This window comes from Chelmon rostratus, chromosome 21 (genome assembly GCF_017976325.1).
Source record: "Chelmon rostratus isolate fCheRos1 chromosome 21, fCheRos1.pri, whole genome shotgun sequence".
In the NCBI taxonomy this organism is placed as follows: Eukaryota; Metazoa; Chordata; class Actinopteri; order Chaetodontiformes; family Chaetodontidae; genus Chelmon; species Chelmon rostratus.
In genome coordinates this window covers 9,345,801-9,373,185 of record NC_055678.1, presented here as the reverse complement: position 1 = coordinate 9,373,185, position 27,385 = coordinate 9,345,801, and the positions used below count along the sequence as shown (strand labels likewise).

Here is a 27,385-nt window from a genome sequence, read left to right as displayed (position 1 = left end):
ACTCACTACTGTCAGGTGAAATTATTATATTATATGAAAAACGGAAATCAGCCTTATGCATAAATAGTATGGATGGAGGCCCCAGTTTCTCCTCTTGGCCCTCACTTTGCAAATGACCTTGAAGTCAAGCTAACTGAAATAAAACACTGTTTTAAGCATACCTAAAACTACATATCTTAGAAGATAATATACACAAAGAAGCAAATACTGTGTGCCAAAACAATAAGACTTCAGCAGATTCAGATAATGATTGTGAGTAGTATTACACTATATAAGTAGACAAATCCATGACAAAGTAGGGCCGATCTTAATTTTCAAGTCAGTCAGAAAATCTTAACAATAATCAATTGAAACTTTTATTTTTATTATTTATATTAATGTCATTTCAGTTATATTCCTGAAAGTGCTAAGCTGAAAATATTTTTCAATAAAAAAACAAGAATCATAAGTAGAACCCTTAACCTGATAAATTCTATATATTTTAAATTTCCATATTTCAAATAATTGCAATGCAAAGGCTACAAAACTTTTGCAGTCTCACAAACTCTATTTGTGAGACTGCAATATCATAAAAAAACGCTGAGCCAAGATCTTTATTTCTAAGGCACCATGGGCCAACATTACCTTGTGCCAGTGCTCAAAATTCATTTTTAAAACCTGTGTCCAACCCTACAACCTCCACAGTAAACAGCCAGAGGATATTCACTGAGAGGTGAGATGGTACTTTCTTGCTCAAACTCAGGCCCAAGCTGGAGGGCTGTGAAATATGTATGGATATTTACCAAGACTCCAACCTGCTGGCAGACAGATGAGGAGTTTTGTACACAATAGAATGGCAAATAAAGAAAAAGTAGGGCATGGCAATTTTTTTTTACTTTAACTGTTTCAAAAGTGAGTTGCAGTGATTGACAGGCAATCTCTTGCCATAAACACTCAAAGGTGAGAGAAAAAATTACATTCATGTTTCTTAGAACAAGGCCTAACATTTCATTGCATTCCTGTTCAAATGTCCCTTGAATCTTCGGTTTTGGGGGATGGTAACGCATAAATATATAAACACACATTCATTTCATTGTTACATGAATGAAGACAGTCAAGGACAGTTTTTCCACATGCCCTGGCCATTATCAGCAATTGTGCACATGTGAAATAGAGAGATACAACCACAGCAATGACAAAAGCCCTTTGTCTGGAGCTATATTAATGCATTAAATAGAAGGTTGTCAAACGGCAGGAAAATTCAGCCACTTCAGGAAGAAGAGCCAGAGAGACTTAAGAAAAGAAGGAGGAAAAACCTTAATGAGAAGGAAAGGAATTGAAATTCAACTGTAAACTATTCTGTTGGTGGCAGAAGACATTGAACAACTACTTATGGTTGTAATGTGTTTGCTGGCTTTGTACATATTCATATGGGCTTACTCTGACACAGTCAACAGATGGCGAGAGAAAGCAACGTGGAATTACACTGTGGAATGGACTGCCATGAATCGTCAAAGATGCCAATTCCAAACCAGACATATTCAGTCAGCCGAGGCTTTGTGAGAGGCAGTGCCCTTTGAAAAACCAATGAGCGAGCCTGAGTCCAGAAATGGAGATAAATGTTCCAAGTAGGGGTTGGAAGCAGTTTTTCGCAGTCAAAACTGAAGACAAACTAGCAGCAGTAGTAAACTAGTTGTGGACAATACAGCCAATTCAGCCAGCACTGCCACATTTACAGTAGTTTATTAGATAGTATTTATACTTGTATTCATCTGTTTTTGGCTTTTTGCAGTTGATGCTAATTCAAAAATATGAAGTGTATTTCACACTTCAAAATGCAAGTTGTCTGTTGAATTAACATATGCTGCACAAAATGGCTCTTTTTGTGTTTTTATTTTTTACAAATTTAGAAAAATGCAAACCTGGTGACTATTTTGTCTCCATTTCCAACTGTGACAGTGTTTTCACTTACATATAGCAACTTCAAAGTTATAAGGTAGTATGTGCACTGTAAAAACAATGTTTGATCTGGTTACATAAGGACAGGTTTCACATTCACAAAAAAAAGCCCATTGTGCACAACTGTGTGAGACCAGCACTATGATGGCTCGCTGATGAGGTCTGTTTTTAATGCCTCTAGAGATGTAGCAGGGAAAATGCGCCATGTGTTTTTATGTTAAAAATATAGTTTCTGAGTAAAAGTTTGCCCTGGCAGCATTCTGAATAAACAACATTAGAATATAATCAAGTTTCAGTATAATAGCAATAACATTTTGAAAAGATAACAAGCTGGGTAAAACAGGGGCTTCAGTCCACACTGAAAGACACCATTAAATTGGGGAAAGTTGTTGTGTGCAATATGTGTTGTGTAATTAATACGCTAATTAACTGCCAGAAATTATGCTTAATTAAATAGGAAAACATTTCTTAGCCCTTGAGATTTTTCACTCTGTTACAGATTAAAGCTTGTGCCACTAAGCTCATACCTGTATAACAGCACCACATGAATGTATTATCTATCTATCCTATTCTGTCATCTTCACCCTGTATACAAAGTGCTGTGCATGTTGCCACCCATTTATAAATTTGCCTATAACTGAAGATATACGTACACCATTGTGTCTATTTATTACTAACACACTGAGCATGTTCTTTGGTCAAAACCAACAAATATAGACTCAATATAGAGACTCAACACCTGTTATCAGGATGCAAGTTCAAATCACACTGACCATTTCTGCTGCACGTCATCCCCACTAATCTCCTCTATATCGTGCCTTAATAAACTGCGTATGGACCCAACAGCAAGATGAAAGTTAATATTAACCGATACTGTTTGCAAAGTACTTTGGTAATGAACATCTGTCCAATCGAGCAAATATGAACCAACCTAAAACATTTGAGCCTATATCTGGCAGCCACTAAGAAGAATAATTTTCTGCTGTTGCTGAGCCTTTGCAAAGTATGCTGACATGCTGTACATCAGGCCCAGCCATGTGAATACAGGACCTAAACTGGCTGCATGAATGTAATCCATGTTGTGAATATGAGAAAATCATCTGTATGTCCATCTGTATAAGTGAGAAACAACAAATATTCACTCGACTGAATGGGTACTCATTCATTCATCCATCTTTCTACTTTCTATACATACTCATAACATTTCAGTCATAGGGGTCGTAACCTATTGTAGCATCTACTGGGCAGTAGGCATGTCTATTACAAAAATGCCAATACACCTGGAGTGATGATGGAACCCACATACGAAATACACACGAGTCTGACATCCAAAGCCAGGCCTGACCAGTTTGTTTTAAGATGACAGAGGTTACTACCCTACGTTTGATAATGTCATGTCATGAATGTCAGTTAATTTGTTTACTGTGTTGTCATGGTCATTCCAGTAAAAGTTCGCTTCCTACCTGTTAATTTATATGATTTCAATAATAAAACTTAGCTAACAATTCACTACAAGTGATCCACGGCTTCTGTTCTCCTCCTAACATTGTCATTAATAGAGGCAGCAACGTCGAAACGCATACATACCTTAACTACTGAAAACATAATGTTTTTTTGCCACTAAACTCTGTGATGCCCATTTTCACACTGGCTAAATAGACTAACTTTAAGCCAGCCAGAAATACGTGATGAGTCCTTTTATATTAGTGTCCAGAACACTCTTGAGCTGTGTTTCACCATTTTGTGCGATAAATTATCAGAAGAAAATGTGGTGAACTGATGAAACAACACAACAAGAACTAGCACCTGCTACCGTTAGCTAGCCTTCTCAGCTGAGAAAATGCCAGCTAACTGATAGCTAGCTCTAGCTCAGCGATACCAGCTAATAAATTTAACTGTCTTACCTCCACTTAGTTTAGGAATTCTGCCAATTTTATTAGTTATTTCCGCTGTAATGGTTCCAAAGTCCTGCTCGTAGGCTTCAAAGTCTGAAGACATTTTGACGTTTAAGTTTAAAACAGGTGGCTTTCTGGTTGACAGTTAGCTCAGAATAATAAAAACAAGGCTCGAATGGAGTCCCTTCCTTGAGTCGCAGTATAATATGCTCGGCAAGGAACTGGATCTCGTTTTTTATTTTTCCCGACACTGAAAATGACACAGCCAGTGGATAAAAAACATCAGTCACATTTATTTTTGCCGAAAGCGAGCTAATAAATTATTTTTGCAGTTCCGCGATGGTCGAGTAATAAACTGCTGAGATTAAAAATGTCCACAACGGGTTGAGGGTAATAGTTTCTGAGACACCATGAGGAAGGTTCCTCCCTGTACAGAGAAGAAATTGAAGAAAAAATTAAGGAAGTGGCCAGGTTGGTAATTTAAAGTGACAGATATTCTCTCCATTCATAAAAACTGTGCGTGTATGTGTGCCGGTAAGCATTAGTTTTTTCTTTAAGATGCAGTATTTTCCTCTTTGCCCCCTGTGGCAGTTGTCCGTCTATATACGTTAGCGTTCGTCTTGTCAAGCTGGCGAGCAAGCTAGCTGACTAGCTAACTGCTGTGACGTTAGCCCTTATGCTAACCCGAATAAGATATTTTCTTCTTTTTGGCCAAAGGCACAGTAACTTATATACTATTCTTTTCTCTTTTTTCACTAGAGTTGTCTTACTTGTCTGGCTTGTAAATACGATGGCAAATCCTAACGCTTGCATATAGTGTTTCAATGCAATATTTTCTTGATGCGAATTAGCTAGCTTGGTAACAGCTAATTAGTTGGGTCGCTGTTGAGCAAATGCTATGCATTTACATCCAGTGAGTCACTTGTCCAGAAATGCAGCACTGTCCACGTTGGGGTTTTTCACGTTTAGCGTGCTTGCTTTAAAGACACTAGCAATTAAGATACTTGTTAAACTAAATGATTTCTGAAAGTTCCCGGTCGACAATATTGCAATGATGACCAAGGTGTGAAAGCCTTAAAAAATATCACAGTAGAAAGAAGAATGGGAGAAATACAGCATACATTCTGTCATTAAATTCACCTCATTTATGTCAGTGAGGTTAGACTTACTACTGGAAAGATTGCAAAACAATTCAACAGCATCATAAACTACAGCCTCAAAAAGGATTAGAGTTGAATCAACACGTCTCTAAAACAGTCCCAACAAAAACTGAACATTATACCTTCATGAAGGTATGATTTATTACAGGTCTGTTATTTTTGACTGCATTAGTTTTAGGTAGGTGTGCTTAATAAACTGGCAACTGAGTGCATATATACTACAACAAACGTGGTCAGTAGAGAAGGCAGATATAACTACAGTTGACATAGTTGAGAGCAGAAAGTGCTTAAAAATGACATTGAGCCTCTCTTTACTGTCAGTAGTTCACTGTTATGTCCAACAGTTATATTATAAAATGTAGCAGCACTGGTTTGCTTGTTTTAAAATTCTCTCTCTCTGTCTCTTAGATGGGGAATTTGAGTCTGTCACAAGGATAGTGTGCTCTGAAGATTGGCAAGAGAGGATGCTGCTCTTTGCTGGTGCGAGGAACAATGGGACACAGAGAGCCCCAGTGACCCAAGACCAGTCCAGTTGCTGGGTACTCAGAAGACGAGAAAAAATATGTGCATCATCTGCACCGCTGACTTTGCAAGATAACAGAGGAAAAAAGTAACACATTGAAAGTTGGTCAATACATTTCAGGAACTCAACAGCCAAAATACTAGTACTAACCTTGTGGCAAGAAGATGAACTTCCTGTCAGCCTTTGTGACATTTGAGAACCTCCATGAGGTTCGGAGATTGTGCCACTGGGGTCCAGTTATAGCCCTGTCTGTCATTGCTATATGTTCTACCATGGCAGTTCTGGACTCTATTATCTGGTACTGGCCACTAGACACTACAGGGGGCAGCATTAATTTCATCATGCTCATCAACTGGACTGTCCTCATCCTCTACAACTACTTCAACGCTATGTTTGTTGGACCAGGGTACATCCCTCTTGGCTGGAAACCAGTAAGGATCCTCAATTCGGATAAAGGCTTGCAACATTTGTCTCTGGTGTTTGTTCATGTAGATAATGTGAAGAACAGGTTGGGACCACGTCTGTAAGATGTAGAGTGATACCATTTTATCTTAGGAAAGATGTTACACCAGACATTTGACATATTTGTTTGTCCCAAAACAGGAAAATGAACAGGAGACCCAGTACCTACAGTACTGCAGAGTGTGCCAAGGGTACAAGGCCCCAAGGTCCCACCATTGTCGCAAGTGTAACAGGTAGCTAACAAAACACATAACATTTACACAGTAAGACTGGGTTTTTGCTCACCTACGTAAAACAGACCTAAAGAAGATAAAATATCACAGAGAGCTACTATAGCTAGAAAATCACTGAGCTATTTTTAGGGCTCTGTACAGCCTTTAAAATGCTGCACAATGACTTTACAGCATCACATAATCTATTTATGTGATGTCAAATAGATTAACATCATATGCCGATGAATCTATTTTTTTAAGGGGGAAACAAAGGATGCAGTGTGACTTGCTGATGAACGTGTCACTCTATGTCCTCCCAAACAACCAGTCAATTCCCCCAGCACTCCTGTCCTCCTCTGCATCCCCTCCTCCAGGTGCGTAATGAAGATGGACCACCACTGCCCTTGGATAAACAACTGTTGCGGCCACCTGAACCACGCCTACTTCACCAGCTTCCTGCTGCTGGCTCCACTGGGCTGCTCACACGCTGCCATCATCTTCATTATGACCATGTACACGCAGCTGTATGAGAGGGTGGGTAGTCTCCTTTTCCCACAGCAACATGCTTTTGATGGCCTGTTATCAGTAAGCTTTTCTGCGGGCGGATTTACCATATTCATTTCATTCTAATGTTCCTACACATGTACAACAATTTTCTTTTTCCAACACTGCAGATATCATTTGGCTGGAGCACTGTGAAGATTGATATGAGTGCTGTGCGACAGTTCCAGCCCCTCATGCCCTTCAGTGTGCCCGCCTTTGCTGCCACACTCTTTGCCTTAGGCTTGGCACTGGGCACCACTATTGCCGTTGGCATGCTTTTCTTCATACAGGTAAGTTCTTCCATAAGGTTTTAATTGGGTGTGCAGTTTACAAAAGCTGTTTGCTGGGAAGTGTTACATTTAAAAATTATCGGTTTAGCCTTGCAATGCCAGACCATCTGTGAACAGAGTCTTTTGCAAACCTCATTTAACAAATGTTTTAATTAGGTGTATAAGATGTAGAAATTAAACACTGAAAAAAAGAAATTGTGAATACAGAATAGATGTGACCTGAAATTAATAAAGAACCTGGCACAAAAAAAGCCAAAAAGTCAGATAAAAATCAGTTCTGCAATAATAAACTCCCTATTTAAGAAACTATAATAATAATCAAATAATCCACCTTTTCAGATGAAAGTCATCCTTCGAAATAAGACCTCGATCGAGTCCTGGATCGAGGAAAAGGTCAGGATGCCTGTTTGATTTTCAATGGGTTTGTTTTGTGATGATATTTAATAATCAGTGTCAAAATGCTTTCAATTAACAACATTTTCAACATTTCATTGTCAAAGCTCTTTAAATTTAAAAATTTACATTCATAACTAATGCACATGAGTCCGAGGATCATTTGTCAGTACAATATAGTGCGCCAGTTACAGAAACTTGACACCACCCCACCCACTCGATCCCACTGACACACATACACACACACTACCCCTCCCTGTGTCTTTTCCACTAGGCCAAAGACAGAATACAGCACTACCAAACAGGGGAGGACTTCATCTTCCCGTACGACCTCGGCAGCCGCTGGCTGAACTTCAAGCAAGTCTTCACGTGGTCAGGGACGCCCAAGGGTGATGGCCTCGAATGGCCAGTCCATCCCAAGTGTCACCAGCACACCTTAACTGTAGGTTTCATTTCAGTTCACTTTGATTTGGTTTGGTGACGTGCTCTGTGAAAGGGCTTTGTATGCTAAATGATCAATTATCTTTAATGTGGTAGGTATTGTAATTATCTTATTTTCCCTTTAAACAGATTGAGCAACTGAAGCAGAAAGCTGATAAACGAGTGAGAAGTGTAAGTACCTGCCAAATCCGTATTGTGACAATCATGTGGTGCTTATCTAAAAGTAGCACAGACACATAAGAGAAGCTTTTAGGCTGTACTGGCTAGGATGTGCGTGACTGCAGAGAAAAGTTTGCAAGATTTGTATTTCATACATTTGCCAACACTTCCTATGTGTAGTACTCATCGAAGCAGTTAACTGTGCGATTTTATGCTAGTTAGGCAGTTTGTAATGAATTAAACATAACAGCTTGTCATTGCAGTGTATATCATTATGTGCTGATGTGCATATTGGCAGGGTCCAGTGTTAAAACAATTCCCTACTGTCCAAGCAGGAAACTAAGCTCTGTGTGCCCTTCATCTGATTGATGCTTAGTCAGTTCACAGTAGATGTCTCCAAATTGAAATCTTGCAGCGAAAACTAAGCTTGTGAGGTGTCAAGTGGGCTCACAATTCTAAGCTAACTGGGCAAAAAGAGCCTCTCCTGCATTCAAAGCCTCAGCTCTTTCTGTGTACTTGTGAATTTTAGGTGTGTGCCAAAGGTCTGAATCAGGAGACAGAATTTGGCATTCCTTATTGAGGAAAGTAAACTTACCTGCATGGAGGATCGCATTGATAATTGTCTTTAAACTTAAGGAAACTAAAACAACTGCTGTAGTAAACATAAGCAAAAAGGTTCACTCATCCTAATATAATTTTCTCAAACTACCTTACACTGTTTCGTAGCAGCAGCTGTTTCTACATTGAAAAATGAGCTCTATATAAATTGTTGTGGACTAGTGAAACTAACCAAATGAGTTTCCACTGTGACTGTTTTGGATGGAGAAGCTTTGCATTGACACAAGTTTTGAACCACCACATCAGAGAACCTCTGCTATGAAATCGTAGCTGTAAACACATAATAAAATGCAACACATTCTGATCAGTCTCCATGATCATTATATCAGTAAAATGACCATCTGATCTCAGAGTTGTGTGGGAGAACTTATTAGTACCTCTGTGTAAATAGCGGTCCATGTATGTCGGACTGCTCTAGAAGAACGACTCTTATTTTCTTGCAGCTTTGTCAGTTCTTTGTGCTGTGCTTTCATGTTGTAAAACTGGTCAGACTTAGTAAACACATTCCTGTATTGTGTCTGAATATAGCATGTGGTCAGAGCAGTAGAATAACCAGATATTTTGCATGCCTTGGCCAGCAGGTCCAGTACCAGGCAGTGGAGGACTATAATGGAGCCTGCTGCCCTCTGAGCAAAGGTCTCCAAACCTTTTTCAGAACCCCTTGCACCGAGGAGCCCAGGATCCCCCTCAGCAAGGGGGACACCATCCTGGCCACCCGTGGCACCAAGTGAGTTTATTCAGGCCAAGCAAAAACAACGTCTTACCAATGTTGGACCAAAACTCTGTGGTTTTTGTCCACGTGAATTCTCCTAATTGCTGTTTTTTTTCTCTTTAGATGGTGGATGTATGGAGACAAAGCTTTGAGCGAGGAGCAGATGAAAGGTGAGATGAGGTGCTTTTTCTGTGTTAGTCAAGTTTTTAATGTCACTGTAGCAAATGTGTAACAGTGGCCTTTTCTTTCTGTTTCGGCTTTCAGCGGGAGAGCGTGTAAGGGGATGGTTTCCAAGGCGATGTGTGGAGAAGTGCCATTATGACACAGCTGCCAGTGATAGCACCAGCGATAAGAAAGTAAATTAATATATTTGAACAGGCTTTATGTAGAGCAGGGGAGTTAAACTGAACAAAAGGTGTGTGTCCTGGTTCATAAATGTACATCCACTGAAGATGTCATGCCTGATGCTGCAGGCTCACCATCAAGAATTTCATACTTTGATTAAACACAACTCACACATTTCAAAACCACTATGGATTTTTTTAAAGGCAACATTGTTCTGAAAGTCTTACTGAGCACCTCGCCGTCATGTGACGAGGACTCCAGAGTTCATGAGAGGGACTGGTCCCATGGGTTCAGTTTGACTCCTCTGACCAAAAGTTAAAACCCAGCAAGAGTCTTAATTTCCAAGAATTGCCACCAGGCTTTAATGTGACTGCATTGTGATTACATGACTTTTTACTTGAACCTGTTGTTTTTACTTGTGTTGATGTCCTTTTTTGCTAATTATGCAATGCCTCAGCCCAGCTAACCCCAGGGCTTCGTCATGCAACTCTTTCTTACAGTATGGAGATAACACTTAATTTGTTTTTATTATTTTTGTAAAAACCAATTGTTGGCCTCAAGGTATAAATCGAAAATTAAAAAAATCTTCCGCAAATGTGGTCTGTCTTAGTGATTGATATAAATTGTCATGTTTCAATACATATAAATTGCCTTAAGTGCCTTGTACTTAATGGAAAACAGTGATTCTGCAAATGTTTAATTATTAGCGTCACACACAAGTCTAGGATGCTGCTGATTGGATTTATCCTACATTAATTTTGATGTTATGCCATGTCCTTTGATTTTCAGGTTTATACCGATTTGGCAATTAAGTGTTACCTCAGCATAACACTATAGAAATTTACATATCTTTGGAGACTCTTTAGCTGCCAGGAATTTAAATATGATTCAAATTGTAAAACTAAATATAAAGCATATATATATACAAATCTGTGATAGTCTCTAAAAACAGAAGCATGTGTGCAGTCATTGTCTCTGAAAGATAAGCATGAAATACATCCCATTGAACTAATGATTCATATGACCTTAATGATAATTATTGCAATTTGCTAGACTAGATTCTGGCACTTGTCTAATATCAGACTTGTGGTGGAGTTTTTATTTGCGACCTATTTATCAAAAAGCCACACCAACACTTGACTACGTGTCCCACACTGCACCGCTGTTCCCCCAACCAATCAACGTGCACGTAAAATATCACGTGATTATCCAACCCAGTTCACGTGTGAATGACTTCCACTAGTGGGTGCTCAGGTATTTGGACTGGACTGGACTGGATAAGACAGTTCCTCGTTGAAGATTATTAGGAAAACGACTTATACAGTTGATATGTGGACAGATCTGCTTACATAGTGCACGACTCATCCGTTCCTCGTGTCCCTTTGGACTGCTCGACACGGGTAAGCTCATGCTAAATTGCAAGGTTGCCTTTCTGCTATATTGTCAACAATTGCTCTGTTTATGGGCCGCACCAAATGTTGCTCGTAAGAGACCACAGACGTGTCCGTTATTACAGGGTCAAGGAATGTTAACTCTTTCAACGTTTCGTCAGGCGCATCATTTTGATTCTGCAGGATAGCTTTATAAAGGATTTTTATTGCATTTCTTCCAGGAAGTGTGGTGGTGGTACTACAGAGCTAGCTAGCAACGACTTTGTGTAAACAGGTAAAGGTAATCTCAGCTCTAGCATGGCAAAAAAATGACATTGCTTCATCTTTTACAGCTGCCAGACATCATGTGAACACTCCTGCTGTTGCCCTCTTGATCTAGCTAGCTAGCTAGCAGGAAGTCATAGTGGCTAACGTTAAACATTTAGCAACTAGCAGCTTAAATCCCTTGTTGTACACTTTATATTCATGCTTATGTGTTATAGAGTAGGCAAAGCTACGAGCAATAGCATGGTCGGGATTAGGGCTGTCCAAATTATGTTGAGCTGCTGAATTCAAGGAAATTTGAGGAATATTTTTGAAGTTACCCTCCTCCAGCAGAAATGTCAGATTCCATTAATGAATGGCAGCAAATACTGACAGAGTATCACAGGTTGGAAAGTCACCGTACCTCCCTAGTTAAAGTGGGACTAGGAAGTTATAACAACAGGGGGAGTTTAAAACAGGAGCATTACTGTCAAGTCATTCCATTCTACCAAATAAACCATGTAAACATAACAGAGGGCCCATAGAGACACACAAGCATGCTGATAATATTATCTCTAATTTAGACATTCTCTGAACACTCCCTCGTGTAGCGGGGCTTATCAGTAACAACAAACAATGAATAGCATGTTACAGCCCTATAACAGCAGATTAAACCAGTGGCGCAACCATAATAATAAAAAAAAGTAATGTTATTCAAATGATTTGTGTGTAAAAAATGCCAGACAGGACAAAAACTTGTGTTGGCAAAGTGTTGAAAATAGAGAAACTACATCTGTTGTTTAAGTATTTCAAGCCCTGTAAGGTCTTTTAGCAGTGTAAAAGCAGAGTGTGTAGTTAGCATTTTGATCTGGTCGTAATACAAACATTCTTTTAAACACAACCTCAGCTGCTGCTTTTTTTGACTTGTCTTTCAGCTGTCCATTCTTCAGTGTTTACCCACCTCCTAACAGTGACACCTCAGATACTGCAACGACTGAGATTCCCAGTGATATCAGCCAGTAACATGTCCATGTTTAGCACGGGCATCCTTGTGCTGACGTCGCCTCTCCACATCCTCCCCTTGCGTATCGCTCCAGTGCTCAGCTCAGCTGCTCAGCTTGTGGAGCGCACACTGTACGTCCACCTCCACCCCGGGCTGAACCTGGGGAGCGGGGGCCAGCCTCGGCCAGTTTTCATTCCACCAGTGGTTGACCTGTCTACGCTCATTTCCCGCCTTTACAGCAATGCAGCCGACGTATGCGCGCACCTGGATGTCCGTGTTTTGCTGACCAATGTTCGCGCTCAGTCAGCTGCCTGCAGTGGGACCCAGACAATCCCAAACTGCCCCTTTCCCACACCACAATCTCTGTCTCACTCCCCAGATGTGGTGCTCACAGACTTCCCTCTGCAGGATCCAGGCGAGTTCCATCAGGTTAAGCAGTGTTTGCAGAAATACATGGGCCACTGCTACGTCTGTAGCCCCAGCCTGCCATCAGTGTTGCTTCACCCACAACTAATAAGGCTACAGGAGAAAGAGGAAGGGCTGAAAGAGCCTGAAGAAAAGGCAGAACCCCTGGAGACCTACAGTGATGTGGTGGTAGGGGGGACGTTTGACCGGCTCCACGGGGCCCACAAGACGCTGCTCAACATCTCATGCCTGCTAGCTAATAGAAGGTTCCTTATTGGTGTGTGTGACCAGGCAATGCTGAAAAGTGAGTAGCTCGTTTTCAGCAATTCCTTTTAGGTATTTGTGTGACATTTCTCAGATGAATGTCTTATATTTTGATTATGTGTGAAAACAAAGATCAGAAGGCATCCTTTTCTTCCCCAATTTAGAAAAAGTGCTAAAGGAGCTGGTGGAGCCCTACCCTCTGCGGGTCCAGAGACTGCAGGAGTTCCTGCAGGACATCAAACCCTCGCTGCAGGTGGAGATCGTGCCCCTCGACGACCCCTTTGGCGTCTCTGTGGTTGACCCCTTGCTGCAGTGCATTGTGGTTAGTGAGGAGACGAGAAGGGGAGGCGAGGCCGTCAATAAGAAACGCATTGAGAATGTAAGCTGACATTTACCATTTGTTGGATATCTCTTCAGGAGTGGCAACTAGAGTTTTAAATCAACAACTGGCAAAATATACTTATTGAAGTTTTGACTTACCAGAGGCCACTTTTGCAATAAAATTGTAGAATAATTGATTACCTACAAACAAAATTGTCACAGATGATCCCTTAACATCTGCTTATGTCAATATCATTTAGTCCTAGTGCAGTTTTTTTCCTCCACATATTAATATTTTATGTAAATTTGTTCATTTATCTCAGGATACGTCCGGTATCTACTGTTGCTTTCCGCACAGCACATTTTATTACACAATTCTTCCCAGCTTCTATTCTGAAAGTCACCAAGCTTCACTTTTAAGGACCGCTGGTGGTCCATTGCTTGTAAAAATTATTGTTACTGTGACTCGTTGAAAGAAAAGTGAGAGGTGTTGGAAAGGAAACCAAAGAAACTAGGTCTATAATACAGTATATTTCTCCTCCATCAGAGCAGCTTGATGGTCAAGCTATTAGTGACCAGAGTGACACATTAGCACATATTTGATGTTTTCTCTGCTTCAGGGCCTTCCAGCTCTCGTCCTCCATGAGATCCAGTTGCTGAAAGATGCTCACCACACTGAGACAGAGGAGGAGAAGATCAGCTCCTCCAGTCTACGCTCTCGTCTGCTGGGCACCCTCCTCACCCCTCTTAAAGTAGGTCACGACCATCAGTTGCAATCAATCATTCCTGTTAAAAGAAATTCCTTTTCAAATGTTAAAGAAGCTCTGCACAGCCTCCAGGCCTGCTACAGTAATTGTCAACTGTCAGTTTTCTCGCAGTTGGTGAGGAATAGTGTTTTCATTCAAAAAACGGCAGCCAAGCATTTTGTACCAAGGGTCAAACACACATATCCGTCTTTGGAAACTTTAATGTTTAACTGTTCTCGGAGGAGGTGTCTCTTTCAGGTAAAAAATAACAGCTTTTCTTCCCAGCAAATGCCAAAGTGCAAAGTGTTAAGCAACGAAACACCTACAAACCACTACAAATGAATCAAATGATTCTCTTTTTTCTTATCTTGCACCCTTGTGTATCCCCTGTTGCTTTTGCGCTAGGACACGTCCCATCTCCCTGCCCTTCCATATGTGATTGGCCTGACGGGAGGCAGCGGCAGCGGAAAGAGCTCCATCGCCAGGCACCTGGAGGCTTTGGGCGCAGTCCGGATTGACTGCGACAAGCTGGGCCACGAGGTGTACCAGCCCGGCACAGCGGCCTATCACAGAGTGCTCGAAGAATTTGGTTCAGGTGAGGAAACACTGCGTTGAGGACGTGTGATTATTTGAAGGGCTGGGCTACAGTCAGAGACGTGTCGTTCAGCTTTTGTTAATGACGCACCTTTGCATTTGTAATTTGTTGTTATGGGACTTTAAAGTGATACAGACTTTAAATTCCCATGATTAATTTTCCTCTACAGTATTTACATGTACTTTATGATCAAAAATGTTCTATTTTCTAAAAACTATCCTTGTTTAAAGACAAAGACAAGTGTCTTGACATTTGAAAAGCATAATTACTTTTCTAGTAATTATGCTTTTTTTATATACTTTTATAATTACTGCAATTTCTGACTTGCTGGAAAGACAGGTTTTGATTGTAAGCCAGCTAAACCTGACACAGGTGGGGAAATGAAATATTGTAATTTGAAACTTTGAAAGGCCATAAATGCTCATTTTCAAGTCAGACTGACAAGAAACCCGCAGCTCCTTTCAAGACATGTCCTCCAGGTTGTGCCATAATTTCATGGCAAAAATATGACAGAGCTATAGTTTGGCAGCACTAATTAGATTTTGAATCCACCATCAATAGACGTACACGACACTATACAGCTATACATTTTTAATGTAGTCTTGTGAATGTTGTGCTGTATGAAATCTCATGTGTTGCAGTGGAGTGATTTGAGTGGTTTTCATCACTTGCAGATCTCCTAAAAGAAGATAAAACCATCAACAGACAGGCGTTAGGAAAGAAAGTTTTTGGGAACCAGGTAACACGACAAGTATGAGTAATGTTTCAGCTCATTCATGGCCTACATTGTTTATCAGCAATTTTATAAAGATGCATGTTTTTTCTCGCAGGAGCGGTTAAAAGCCCTAACAGACATCGTATGGCCTCAGATTGCACTTCTGGTGAAGAGCATAATCAGCCAAGCCAGAGAGGAAGGTACAGTGTGGGACGTACATTTGTTCATCTTAGTGGTTTTACGCAGCATCCCAGCTTTTTGGGAAGCAGGGTTGTAATAAAGAGAAGTTGCCCTCTTTTTGTATTAGATGAGACTCCCTCAGTGTTCATGTGATCCTTTGCTCCCTGCAGGTAAACAGGTGTGTGTGTTGGATGCAGCTGTTCTTCTGGAGGCCGGCTGGATAGACATGGTCCACGAGGTCTGGGTCACCGTCATCCCTGACGAGGAGGTAATAAGTCGCTGTGTCAGCATTCCTCACTGAAAGCAGTGGCTACAGAAAGTAGCAACAAAATATATAAGTATATAGGAAGTGAAGTGGTTCAGAGAGTTTCTCGATGCACTAATGTGTCGAGGAAGTGAAGAGACATGTCTACATTTGTAAAGAAGTTTCAGTACAGTATACTGCCACTCGGGGGCGCCATAGTTAGACATTTTGAAATCTACAAACAAACTAGCAACACTGGATTTGTTAACCTAACTCACCTGCCTCCCCTTGTTCCCCCTCCCAGGCAGTGTCAAGGATAACGGAGCGAGACGGCGTGACAGCAGAAGACGCGCTGCGCCGGCTGCAGAGCCAGTGGTCCAACGCCAAGCAGGTAGAGCACGCCAATGTAGTGCTCAGCACGTTGTGGGAGCCAGAGGTCACTCGGAAACAGGTCAGACGCTCACCGTGCCATCAGTATAGGGTCTACACATCTGCATTACACAAAAGTACAATTCCAAAACTGTGTTTTTGGAGTAATTTTTTCTAATGTCTTTTGTTTTAAAGGTACTGAAAGCTTGGAATCTTCTTCAGAAGAGAATCCAACAGAGGCAAGAGGGACAGAAGTGGGTCACTACATCATCTCAGCTGTGAGAGTGTCAGAGGAAGGAACATGTGCGCGAAAATGACTGATCCACATAAGGAAACGCTGCCTTAGGAAGAAGCGAGAGCGGTTTCTGCAGCAAACCCAAGCAGCTTCTTTGACCAAGACTCAGTGCCTGACTGACTTTCCACACGTTTTTAAGCTCCCTTTTTAAGATGCTTTGTGAAAGTGAAAGATGGATGGGTGAGGAAAAAAAGAGAACTTTATACATAAATGATCCCTAACAAAAATAAGTTCTGGATGATCATATTAATAAAGTTTTACTTTATCCCCAGAATTGCAGCTCTGTTTTCATACATAGATTTTTTTTTTTTAATGAATGGCCTGCTTTTAAATGGTTACTGACGTTTAAAAGATAGGCCCAACATTCAGCAAAGTCTAATATTTTGGACACACTATAAGTGTCCTCTTTCCATGTCTTCTAAGTGTAATGAATGTAGCTTAGAAAAGCAGCTAATAGTAAGGATAAAGTGAGGTATCATTTTGACAGATTGTATAGTTGCCACATTTAACCATAGAATGAAACGTGTTTATTTTTGCAGCCTTGGGGTCGGAGAATATTTTAACAAATTCACTATCATTATGAGGAATTCTAAATGACCAAACAAGGTCCTTGTATTGTAGGAATATGTGCAATAGGTTATATTTTGTCCTATTATCAGTGTAGCTGTCAGGTTGAATAAGGGTAATTAAGTCAGGATCAGTACATTGACTAATAAAGGAAAATGCATCAATACACAGGGACAGAATCTATGAATGAAATCTGTTTAAAAATCTTGAATTGTAATGAGTGCATGATCTCCACGTGAGCTCACCCGTACCCATTCAAACATTCAACATCTCCAAAAGCACCTGAAAATGACAAGAGGGACAGCAGAGTGGAAGTCATGACGGGTCCAGCTCATGGTTGATTTCATGTTGTCAAAGTCCACAATAATAAATGTCCTTTAGTATTATGAGGATTGTCCAATGAAATGTAATGTGTTCATACAGTTGGTGAGAAACTTCGAGTGTCTTTGCTTTTCATCGTCTTGTATGTCATCTTGAACCTCAGTGGAATACTTTAATAAACTGGTGTTAAATCTTTCCAACCCTGAGTGAGCTTCTTCTCAGTTTGGTTCCGTTTTAAGTTTATTTTCATGGACAGCTTAATTTTAGTTTTTAGCATGTTGTTTTAATGAAATGCCTTTCAATTACTTTAATTCAAGCAGGTTTTCTTTGTAAAAAATTCAGCCTTTAATTTTAATGTCTTTAAAACATTTACATTTTAATAATACTTAAATGTGCAAAATGTACAATTTTCCTGTGACTATTTGTGAGGTCAGCCACAGTAGCATGATATTACATTATTTCAGTACAAAAAAAAACAAAAACGTGCATTTGGTTGTTGTTAGCCACACATGAAAAGAAAACAGACTTGGCCAGTATACTAGTAAACGGTGGGAAACAGACGGCTCTGGGTATGTGTGTCCAAACATTATCCTCTTGATGGTGGAAGACCACGACGCACCCTTAATGACTTGAAACTGTGTGTAAGCCTTCTGTGTCGCAGTGAAAAACTGTCCATCAGTGTCCATCCAGGCTTTTATCAAACCATCAGAACGCTCTCCTTCCATCTGAATGAAGTTGCTGCCTCCTCTGGTGTTCTCTGCAGTCACATCTCCACTCTCAGTCTGGCAGAGCACATTGCTTCCCCCAGCTTGTTGCTGGCCCTGCACACATAAACCCCAGAGTCAGAAGGCTCCAAACCGGCCAGAACCAGAGAACAGAGCCCATCTTCAAGTTGCTCCACGGACACTCTGCACGATTCAGACACGGGCTTCTCGTTCTGAAGCCACTTCACCTCCGGCTGCGGGTAACCTAGGATTGAGACCATAAGACGTTACTGCAGAATCAAGAACATAAAATACTCAAAAGGATATTTAACAGTCAAATTTACAAACACCAAATGTCTGAATGGTGTGTAGGAAAGGGATTGTTGTATCAAGACTGTTCAATATTAATTCTTCAATGGACAAATGTGTGGTTGGCTCCAGTTCTGCAGATTAAACAAAGGAGCTTTAAAAAGGTGCTGATAGATGAGTTTAGCTACCAGGCTAGCTGTTCAAAACACTTTAGTTGGGGTCTGTAAAATCACAGCAATGAGCTGAAAGATGGCGAAACGTTCCATAGATCTGATGGAAACCACAGATGGCAGGGTGATTAATTATCTGTGGGTTCGTCCCTACGAGCGATGCCTTTCAAAAACACACAGTAATTTGATCCATAGTTAACATGGTCCTTGTAGAACGTGGTGGGGCATCATTTAATGAAGTGCATCACAGTCCTGTCACTCTACCATTGACAAGGCATGTTAGCTGAGCAGTTGCTCCTTTGGGAAGGGTGGTGTCCTTCAGGGCCTGCTGGAAGCGAGGTTCACTCTGAAGCTGCTTATCCAGCGACTGGATGGCCTCCTCTGCCTCTTGGCTCCAGCCTGGCTCTGGATGAGAGGGAATCAAACAGAAACAAGGCTTTACTGATCACAAAAGGGTAAACTTGAAGTGACAATCGGAAACTGTGAGTCATCTGCCATATGTATGGGGCTCTAGGACATAGGAGGGCATTTTGTGTGTGTGTGTGTGTGTGTGTGTGTGTGTGTGTGTGTGTGTGTGTGTGTCTTTATCTGTCTTACCCTCTGAGGAGCTGCCAGGAGAGTCTGGCCTGTTAGAGAGGTTAGCCATCCGCTGTAGGGCCAAAACAGCCTTGCCAGTTTTCTAGAAGTTTAAAGGACAAATAGCGCTGCATGACTAACTGCACCTATAACCAAGCTTCAGGTCTATATAGTGCAATGCACTGAAAGGTCATTATATGGACACCCTGATAAGAAAATTGTACATCTGTCCGATGGGAAAACAGTCATTTGTTCAGTTGTGCTACCTTCCACTTGCGCTTGGCCAGAAAGCGTCTCATCTTCCCCTTATTGAGGGACTTGGTGGGTCTGCGGGTCAGGGGGGTGAAAGAGGCCATCCAGGGGTGGGCGAGGGCCTTGGCACATGACAGCCTGCATCTAAAGTGCGGGTGGACAGAGAGGGAGAAGCAATGGCTGTCAAAAAAAACAGTTCTCCTGAGCTTACCTGCTGCAAAAAATGAGACCCTGCCTCTCCCAATCTCATAGTCAGAGCTTGCTAAATGGTTTGATTCCATGAAAATGGTTGGAAATGTCTCAAGGAATATGTTTTTCATAATGTGATATTATCAGCTGGAGGGAATCTGCTTCTCATGGGCACTGAGCTTGAAACTTTCCGACTGTATCACAAAATGATACTTGAATCAAAGCAGATTGTGAGCACGGTGTGAATCTATCATACAGGGCCACACAGTACGCTGCTATGGGCCATAATCATAAAATAAAAAGGGGGTGAACAAAGAAACCAGACCAACCTCCGGTCTTTCTTGAGCAGGGAGCTAATAAAGTCTTTAGCTTGATCAGAGATGTCCTCAAAGCTCTCCTGGTCAAACTCGTAGCGAGCAGCAGTCACGAGAGCAAAAGTCTCAGCATCGCTGTTCCCCTGGAAGGGAGACTCTCCACTGAGCCTACGACACAAAACAATAGAACGATGAATGGAGCACACACGGTCTCATGCAAGCTTACCTGAATGCTTCGTTTCTGCACAGACAACATATCCTCACCTTTAGTGTTTGTAGTCATTAACAAGGCAAATATTCTGATTAACTCTGAGGGTTAATTAATTATCATGAAACTTGAAGAAGTGTTGCACTACTGTTATATTATGGAGGACTGTAGTGATACAAAGTTGCCACGAGATGGCGCCAAATCTGTATTTTTAGAATCATTTGGATGCATAGATTTTAGATTTTTATGTAATTAAGTGTTGCATCACTGACATAATCCACATTGGGAATGTATCCCCTTTACTTTTAGCCATTACCAAATGGCTTTGCCTATATATGTCAACTTGGAAAATATATATTTATTGTTCTTTTTCTGTCCCACATCCCCAGTTTCATTTTTTCTTTTACTGCTATGTTAGTTTAAACAACTACCGCCTTCACTCAACTCACAAGATGTAGCAGATGACTCCGATGCTCCACATGTCCGTCTCCAGACCCACGGGCTCATAGCTGATCACCTCCGGGGCCACAAACTCCGGCGTGCCGTGCATCACCTTCAGAGGTTTACCCTCCTCTGCAGAACAGGGCGAGAGTTAGAAAGTCTCAAACTCAAAGCCGTCACCCTGAATGTTTTCTATTTGCTTGTTTGTATTCGCCTATTTACAGACGGCTCTAGTCATCTCTAAACAGACCACCCAGTGTGGAGATGCAGCGTCTGGAACATTACCAAATTTTCTGCCTGAATTGGCCTCACAGGCTTTGCTGCATTTATTGAGCTGAGGTAGCGGTCTATTTAAGGATTTGTTATTGCATAACTGGCATTGCAGACCACTAGGAATTTAGAGAAGACACTCCTTGATGTTATCTTGGTTTATTTTTGCCAGGTGTTAAAATGAGTGATCCTCTGTAGACACTGCTGTGTTGTCAGGTAAAAACATGGTAAACTCATATTGTGAGGCTTGTGCAGCCACAACAGGAAGCATTTTATAGCCTGTGCTGGGTGCACAAGGCTGTACAAAGTTGATGGCCCAGACTTTGGCTGCACCACACTGACCTCTGCCTTATAAGGACTCTTGGATTTCCCTGCATTGCAAATTTTACAAGGATGCAAACAGGATATGCCATTCATCAGAATACACACAGGGTGAATTATCCACTGTCCCTGGTGAGCGACTGCAAAAGTTATATATATATATATATAAACAGATCCCTGTGAGAGATCCCAATGAGATCATCATGAGAGTTGTTCCCACAAATCAAGCAAACTCACCCAGTTTACTAGCCAAGCCGAAGTCAATGATCTTGATCTGTGTACCAGTTGTATCCACACAGACGATGTTCTCCGGTTTGAGGTCCAGGTGGACGATGTTCTGCTTGTGAACGTACTGCATGCCCTCCAGGATCTGCTGCATGTAGCGGGCACTGGTGGGCTCCGTGTGCTCGAAGTTGTCATCCACGATGCGTTCAAAGAGCTCCCCACCTGCAATACTGGGTGGATAAATAATACCTTTAAGGTCCAAACACAACCCTTAGCTCCAGTAGAGGTGGTACACTCATATTTAGCAACATTACCCACATGGTTTGCAGGCATTTCATGGTTTGAACTGATCAAATTCAGATACTCGTCACTTTCCCATCACAAGATTACTTACTACTCCATGATCATGACCATCTCCAAGCGCGTGTCATAAGCAGCCAGACACTGGACCAGTTTTGGGTGGTGAAGACAGTTCATGAGCTCGATCTCTCTGCGGGCTGCCGCCCTCTCATGCGACGTTCGGGCTCGGTAGAACTTCCCCGCACACACCTGACCCGTCTCTTTGTGGGACAAGCGGAACACCTGGCCGAACTTGCCGCTGGAAATGTGAGGCGTCACAACTTCACTTTGAAGGTAAGTTTTCAGTTTACTTATTGGCAATATGAATGATTCATCTGAAGTTTTCTGAAAGTCTAAAGTTTGTTTTAAATAAAAAGAACCTGTGCTTACACTCCCAGCTTCTCGTGCACATTGTAGTGCTCCTTGACCTTGTGATCGGTGTCGATGATCACTGTGAGGTACGACTCAGGCTCTTCCTTCTTTTGTTCTTCAAACACAAAGAACACACAGAGGTAACAAATAAGCACATCCCCCCAACCGAAAACGTCCTCTTCTCAGACACTTTACAAGTCACTCACTTGCAGTCGCCATCTTGACACTTTCAGACTCCTGGCTTGGTTCGCTGACCCCTGCTGAGTTGTAGGCTCTCACACGGAAGCGGTACTGGCCCAGATGCTCCAGGCCTGAGCGGACGTGGTAGGATGTGCTTTTACAGCTACTTGTAACTTCAGTCCAGCTCCCCGGCTTGTCCGAGCCCTCTTCTTTGACCTCCACGATGTAGCCCAGCACGGCTGTTCCTCCGTCGTAGCTGGGCCCCGTCCAGGACAGGACCAGGGACTGGGCGGACAGCTGGGAAACAACAGGCTGGGATGCGGGAGGGTCGGGCCGGTCTGAGGAGAAATTCAAGTACAGAATGCCAACATTTGAGCCACTGACAGGTCGTAGCATTTTATGCTTTTTGGAGTTTAAAATGTTCATGCATGCTGTTTATATTACGGTCCTTAAGCACCACATTTCCCTCTTCATTATATTTTCTGTCACTGATTTGTACATTTGCATCTGTGCAACAAGTAGTACTGATAGGGCATTTGAGTGTGAGCATGCATTTAAGGGACTTATACCAGTGTTGCATCATTTCAAGTGAACTGTAGACCATGTGAGTCTCACCTACTACACTGAGGGAGACTGTATGCTGGGCAGAGCCTTCTCTGTTTTGTACTATGACAGTGTACGAGCCTGTGTCGGCCGGACAGGCCTGAGAGACCTCCACCTCGCTGTGCGTCTCGCTGCTCCTGACAGACATCCTCGGCCCTCCAACCACCACCTGAGGAGGAAGCAAGGTTGGCATGCAGACCAGGAGCTTTACTGGCACGGAACTTTAAAGTGAGGGTACAAAGCGGTGGATCAAACAATGCTAGCACCCACTGTTACCTTGTCTCTGTTGTAAATCCAGCAGCAGGCCACAGGGACGGAGCTGCTCCTGAACTCACAGCGTAGCCGGGCCTGCTCTCCTACTCGCACCTGCACCTGCTCTGGTCTGTCTAGAAACTCCACACCAGGAGGTCCTGAGGAGATTAAGTTTGCTTTTATCAACAACAAAACTGGAGTGCACGAAAATTAAGCTTTTACCTCAGTAGCTTACACTCACCTTTACTGTTGGAGACTTTTGTTTGAAGGTTGATGCCTGTGATATCTGTGGAGATTGAAGCAGTAGGTGGACTTACAGGTGCGTGTACTACGATAGGAAGATTTAAGAAGTATCTGACCAATCACATGTGAGCAGTCATGTTTGGTTGCAGTTGCACTGCAATCACCAGACAGCCCATGCACCCCATTTACGAATGAAAATGGCGCAGGTAACCTTTTTTTCATAGACTATAAAAGGTCTGAATTTGAAACTGAGTGAAGTTTAAAAGCAAAATTGAAACCAAAAGTGTTTTTATTAGTGAAACAAAGACATGCATGCTTGTTGCTGCTTCCTACCTCTATATTATCAGCATATCTAGTATTAATTTACATTATTTCTGCAGAAGAATTTAGAAAAGTATTCATAGTAAGAAGAAAAGCAGAAAAAGGGGGGATTTTATGGGTGTGTAACAATAGAAAGTCAAAAGCTGGTCATCTACCTTTGTCTTCTTCTTCTTCTTCTCTGTGATTCTTTTTCTCTTTAGAGGCTGAAGACAGTTTGGTGTTTTCACATGAAGCAGCCTTGAACGTGACCTCACTGTGCAGCTCATGGTTGCCTGTTCTGGGGATTTCCTTTGGTGCTGCTCCATTGCAAACAGAGTGAAACAGGTTTATTGTACACAGACCAAGTCGGTATGGTTCATTTAAGGACGGGTTATACTGTGAGGAATTTCTAACTCTGCATCCTTGGCCCCTGCTTCACCTGTTACACGTAGCACAGCGCTGCTCGCCCGTTTCCCAGCAGTGTTCTCAGCGATGCAGGTGTACATCCCAGCATCTCCAAGTGAACACTGAGTCAGAGCCAGACTGGCTACACCATTTTTGAAAGAAGTATTACTTGAATGCATCCTCTTGCCTAAATGATAAAATAACAAAAGAGAAAATCCTTTTAAATACAGGACCTTGTGGCTTGAATCCAAACATAAGAGCTTTGGTCGACATATTCTAGCAAAATTTCCTTGCTCATGATGAAGAAGTAGATATTTTTGAGGTATGATAATTGGTCAAGTACCATTGTGTTGCCAGGAAATGTTCATGGGCCTACTTCCTGTAATAACGCCTTGAAAAGTAGCATCACTTCCTTCACAGACTGTGCAGTCGCTGATTGGTTGTTTGAAGTGCAGCGACTGCAGCGCCTGGACGGGTGTCAGTCTGGAGTCTTAGCAGAGAGCAGAAGTTAGGGACAATGGCTTTGCAAACAGTCATTCCTCAACTGCTGACCAATCAGGATGGGCCACTTTATTCTAAAGTTATGTTGCAGCAGAAACAGTTGTATCTTTTCCATACGATCAAACTGTAAAGGAACTATAAATGCACCGTGTAGTAGTTGTACATGTTAATGTTTTTGCTTCCAGGCAGAGCTGCATTTCAGTTAATCAGTTACCTCTGGCTGCACCCCCTGCAGTATGTTACAGTGTGGGGAGTTTGACACAGTGCACAAGATTTTCCCACCACATGTGTGTCTGCACATGTGCATGTTGGTGCTGGAATGTCCAACAGGGTGGGTTTCAGGGGTGGTCACCAGTGGGCGGTGGAACGCCATCAGTGTGTTTACATTTGGTGGAGAAACAAGAGACCTGAGGACATTTCTGACTATCACGCTATCACGGTAACAACAAAAACAACACATTTCGTAATGATCTGTTATATAGAGAAAGCTGCACCCTAACTAATATTTTGAGAAGCAGCAAATAACTTCAGGGAAGCTAACTATATCATTCATATGCAATCAAACTGATTCCAGTATTCCTGGTTTCCTTGCTAGACCTTTGCTATTCATATTGAAACATGAAGCGCCTGCAGGAGCTGCGGTGGCTGGAGGCTCAGGATGGAGTGTAATTGTGGTAAATGTTATGAATACAATCCAGTTATACAACAATATTAAGAAGTTTAAAAAAAAGAAAGTCAAATTTAAAAGCCTGTAAGTCAATTTTTCGCCTGTTCTTCAAGTCTTTACCTGTTGCAGATGAGACTCCCAGTTTGTTGTTAGTGGTTTCCAGTCCATCCTCTTTCTGCCTCTTCACACACAGAGGTCTGGCTTGAGGCTTGAGGGCCAAGCGGAAAGTAGAGACATAGGTCTTTGGCCTGCCTTCCTCGTCCATCCTTGAGTAGAAACGACAACCAGACAACAGCTGAGTTTCAAACAGCCACTCATCAGTCAGGCCTCTTCCTCTTCTGCTCTCGGTTGTGGTGTGCTGCGCTCAGTAACACGTATAGTGTGAAGCTGATGTGTTGAATTTCCACCCTGCATCTGTTCACACATCCCCATAGATGCTGGCTAGGAGGAGCCTCGGCTTTCAGACAGCCCCTAAAATCACTACCCACCTCTCAGCCCCTGCAGTACACAGGAAACAGTCAGTTTTATCGGAAGGCCAATTAAAAACACACATGTCCAGCCCCCACTGTCCCCGCTGCGCTCAGAACAGACGGGGCAGAGACAGAAACACATGTGCCAGAAAACAAAAGAGATAGTCAGAAAGGGTAGGAAGCGTGTGGGAGGGAGATAACATTCAAGTCGAAGAGAAAGACAGTGGATAGTGATGAAAGAGACACACACCAAATAGGTCTAAAAAAGTTTTACCTGCTTCTCCTCTTCATCAAAACATCCCCTCTCTGAACATTATTCCAAATTCCCCCTGTCAGCTTCTTTTTGCCATTTTAACCCCCCTGTAAACACTTAGTAAAGTAGGCTGAGCCACGCTGCTGGAGCCGCCTCAGGAATCAAGAAGAGCCTGTAGGGCAGCTTTCTGCTGCTGCACGTCAGACAACACGCAGACGTGAAGTGGATCTCTTGAACCAACGTTTTAATGGAGCAGAGCTTCTTTGAATGAAAGTGAAGAGGGATCATGTGACCACAAAGAGTAAACCCCACTTGTAAATGACACGCATGCAGCTCTATTGTTATGGGAACAGCAGGAGGCAGCTGGCTGGGTGTGTCTCCAAGGTGTGTTCTCGTTTTCCTTTTGTTGAACGGTTGTTACCTACAGACTGGTTTTCTCTCAGCAAGCTGATTGGCCGTTGTGGTTTTCTTTCGCTTACTGCTCTGAAAAGTGGTTTCAGGTGTGTAAAAGTGAACTGACTTTAATTTTATTGTATGCAACACCGACTGCAGGACTGTGCAGAGGGCCTGCAGGTTCTCAGTTGACCAACCATGCTCAGCGAGGGGAAAAGACCACATCACAGTGCAAGGTTTAAACGCTGATTGTTTCATATAAAAGCCATAAAAAATCAAAGATAAATAATTAAGGCTTGTGGCTAATTGCTCAACTATTCAAGGATAGGGAAAACAATCAGCTGGAGGAGAGTCTCTCCACTTTTTTTTAGGCCGAAGGTCCGCTGCAGGTTGCTTGCTTCCTCGCGGTCAGTTGACAACTTCACCTGATGGCCGTCCTCTCGGACATACCTCCACCGTGCAACATGCTTCAGCCTCCAGGAAGCCAAACTCTGCACCATAAACCACAGCACCTGGGATGAGCGGCAGCAGTGTTTGCTGCATGTGGCATAGGTAGACCACAGAGCAGAGGCGCACCCAGATGTCCTGCCTTCAATCAACCCACAGAATCGCAGCCATTGGTTGACAGTAAATGTAAAATCATTGTCCCCGCTAAATGTTAGATCAATGATGTACATTCAACCTTACCTGTATTTGTTAGTCAATGTTCCTTTCACTACAATCAACAGATGAACCATGGTCATTTGTCTAGATACACCTCATATTGGTATAAACCATAAATAAGCATGTAAATATGGAATTAACATGGGAAAACTGATGTATTTGCGGCTCAAGACAAACGCAGAATGAGTCTTGTGCAGCACACTTACAGTGCTGCAACAATAACTGTGGTTGCATAATATTTTTTCGAAAAGCGACCCTCAAATAAATGAGTTTCTCTGCTGTGGTTTCAAATGGACACATTTCACTCAGCGGCGGCCAGTGCAGGAATGTAAGAAAGCAGATACACAGGCTGGTATGTGTAAGTGGTACCACATGGTGGGAGGCACATAATTCACTTTGGACTACAAACATGTCC

General features: G+C 42.2%; 4 protein-coding genes across 10 annotated transcripts in view; 2 read left to right on the top strand and 2 right to left on the bottom strand.

Annotated features, from left to right (window-relative positions):
* The window catches only part of vti1a (vesicle transport through interaction with t-SNAREs 1A), a 118,116-nt gene extending 113,878 nt beyond the window's left edge, over positions 1-4,238 (bottom strand). Inside the window, exon 1 of one of the 2 annotated variants that reach the window (XM_041962809.1) lies at positions 3,843-4,238. In XM_041962809.1, coding sequence (XP_041818743.1) covers positions 3,843-3,936 — 94 coding nt within the window. In that variant the 5' untranslated portion in view covers positions 3,937-4,238. The remainder of the gene's footprint in view (positions 1-3,842) is intronic. The other variant, XM_041962808.1, reaches the window with a different exon arrangement.
* Positions 4,106-10,278, top strand: zdhhc6 (zinc finger DHHC-type palmitoyltransferase 6). 4 transcript variants are annotated; one of them, XM_041962806.1, is made up of 11 exons: positions 4,106-4,304; positions 5,402-5,947; positions 6,120-6,211; positions 6,565-6,724; positions 6,865-7,023; positions 7,363-7,416; positions 7,691-7,858; positions 7,987-8,028; positions 9,216-9,361; positions 9,470-9,516; positions 9,611-10,278. In XM_041962806.1, the coding sequence occupies exons 2-11, from the start codon at positions 5,681-5,683 to the stop codon at positions 9,709-9,711; spliced, it is 1,236 nt and encodes a 411-aa protein (XP_041818740.1). In that variant the 5' UTR covers positions 4,106-4,304; positions 5,402-5,680; the 3' UTR covers positions 9,712-10,278. The 4 variants fall into 4 exon arrangements, with proteins under 4 accessions (XP_041818740.1, XP_041818737.1, XP_041818738.1 ...); XM_041962803.1 differs by having other exon boundaries at positions 4,108-4,304; positions 9,213-9,361; XM_041962804.1 differs by having other exon boundaries at positions 4,265-4,367; positions 9,213-9,361.
* Positions 10,279-10,947: 669 nt separating this feature from the next.
* On the top strand, positions 10,948-17,546 carry coasy (CoA synthase). The gene is made up of 10 exons (XM_041962700.1): positions 10,948-11,091; positions 12,261-13,037; positions 13,162-13,376; positions 13,939-14,070; positions 14,470-14,659; positions 15,334-15,398; positions 15,490-15,574; positions 15,725-15,822; positions 16,103-16,249; positions 16,363-17,546. Exons 2-10 carry the CDS (start codon positions 12,350-12,352, stop codon positions 16,447-16,449), a joined length of 1,707 nt encoding a protein of 568 aa, XP_041818634.1. The 5' UTR covers positions 10,948-11,091; positions 12,261-12,349; the 3' UTR covers positions 16,450-17,546.
* LOC121624794 (myosin light chain kinase, smooth muscle-like) lies at positions 16,988-26,068 on the bottom strand. 3 transcript variants are annotated; one of them, XM_041962698.1, is made up of 18 exons: positions 25,936-26,068; positions 25,312-25,457; positions 24,367-24,513; positions 24,058-24,210; positions 23,795-23,935; positions 23,317-23,361; positions 23,100-23,233; positions 22,836-22,992; positions 22,247-22,558; positions 22,059-22,155; positions 21,724-21,927; positions 21,342-21,559; positions 20,522-20,645; positions 19,880-20,032; positions 19,376-19,505; positions 19,131-19,212; positions 18,798-18,938; positions 16,988-18,319 (listed from the first exon to the last, which is right to left on the bottom strand). In XM_041962698.1, the coding sequence occupies exons 1-18, from the start codon at positions 25,950-25,952 to the stop codon at positions 18,114-18,116; spliced, it is 2,607 nt and encodes an 868-aa protein (XP_041818632.1). In that variant the 5' UTR covers positions 25,953-26,068; the 3' UTR covers positions 16,988-18,113. The 3 variants fall into 3 exon arrangements, with proteins under 3 accessions (XP_041818632.1, XP_041818631.1, XP_041818633.1); XM_041962697.1 differs by lacking the exon at positions 25,936-26,068 and adding an exon at positions 25,680-25,781; XM_041962699.1 differs by lacking the exons at positions 24,367-24,513; positions 25,936-26,068 and adding an exon at positions 25,680-25,781.
* Between the last annotated feature and the right edge of the window lie 1,317 nt (positions 26,069-27,385).

Excerpts from the sequence above, each read along its gene's own strand:
- zdhhc6 (XM_041962803.1), top strand. The coding sequence starts at position 5,681 with ATGAACTTCCTGTCAGCCTTTGTGACATTTGAGAACCTCCATGAGGTT. Across the intron at positions 6,212-6,564 it reads CATTGTCGCAAGTGTAACAG|GTGCGTAATGAAGATGGACC; the intron begins GTAGCTAACAAA and ends CCCCTCCTCCAG. Across the intron at positions 6,725-6,864 it reads ACACGCAGCTGTATGAGAGG|ATATCATTTGGCTGGAGCAC; the intron begins GTGGGTAGTCTC and ends CCAACACTGCAG.
- LOC121624794 (XM_041962697.1), bottom strand. The coding sequence starts at position 25,744 with ATGTGTGTTTTTAATTGGCCTTCCGATAAAACTGACTGTTTCCTGTGT. Across the intron at positions 24,211-24,366 it reads CATTTCCTGGCAACACAATG|GCAAGAGGATGCATTCAAGT; the intron begins GTACTTGACCAA and ends TTTATCATTTAG. Across the intron at positions 20,646-21,341 it reads CGGCTTGGCTAGTAAACTGG|AGGAGGGTAAACCTCTGAAG; the intron begins GTGAGTTTGCTT and ends CCTGTTCTGCAG.
- coasy (XM_041962700.1), top strand. The coding sequence starts at position 12,350 with ATGTCCATGTTTAGCACGGGCATCCTTGTGCTGACGTCGCCTCTCCAC. Across the intron at positions 13,038-13,161 it reads TGACCAGGCAATGCTGAAAA|AAAAAGTGCTAAAGGAGCTG; the intron begins GTGAGTAGCTCG and ends TCCCCAATTTAG. Across the intron at positions 15,399-15,489 it reads AGAAAGTTTTTGGGAACCAG|GAGCGGTTAAAAGCCCTAAC; the intron begins GTAACACGACAA and ends TTTTTCTCGCAG.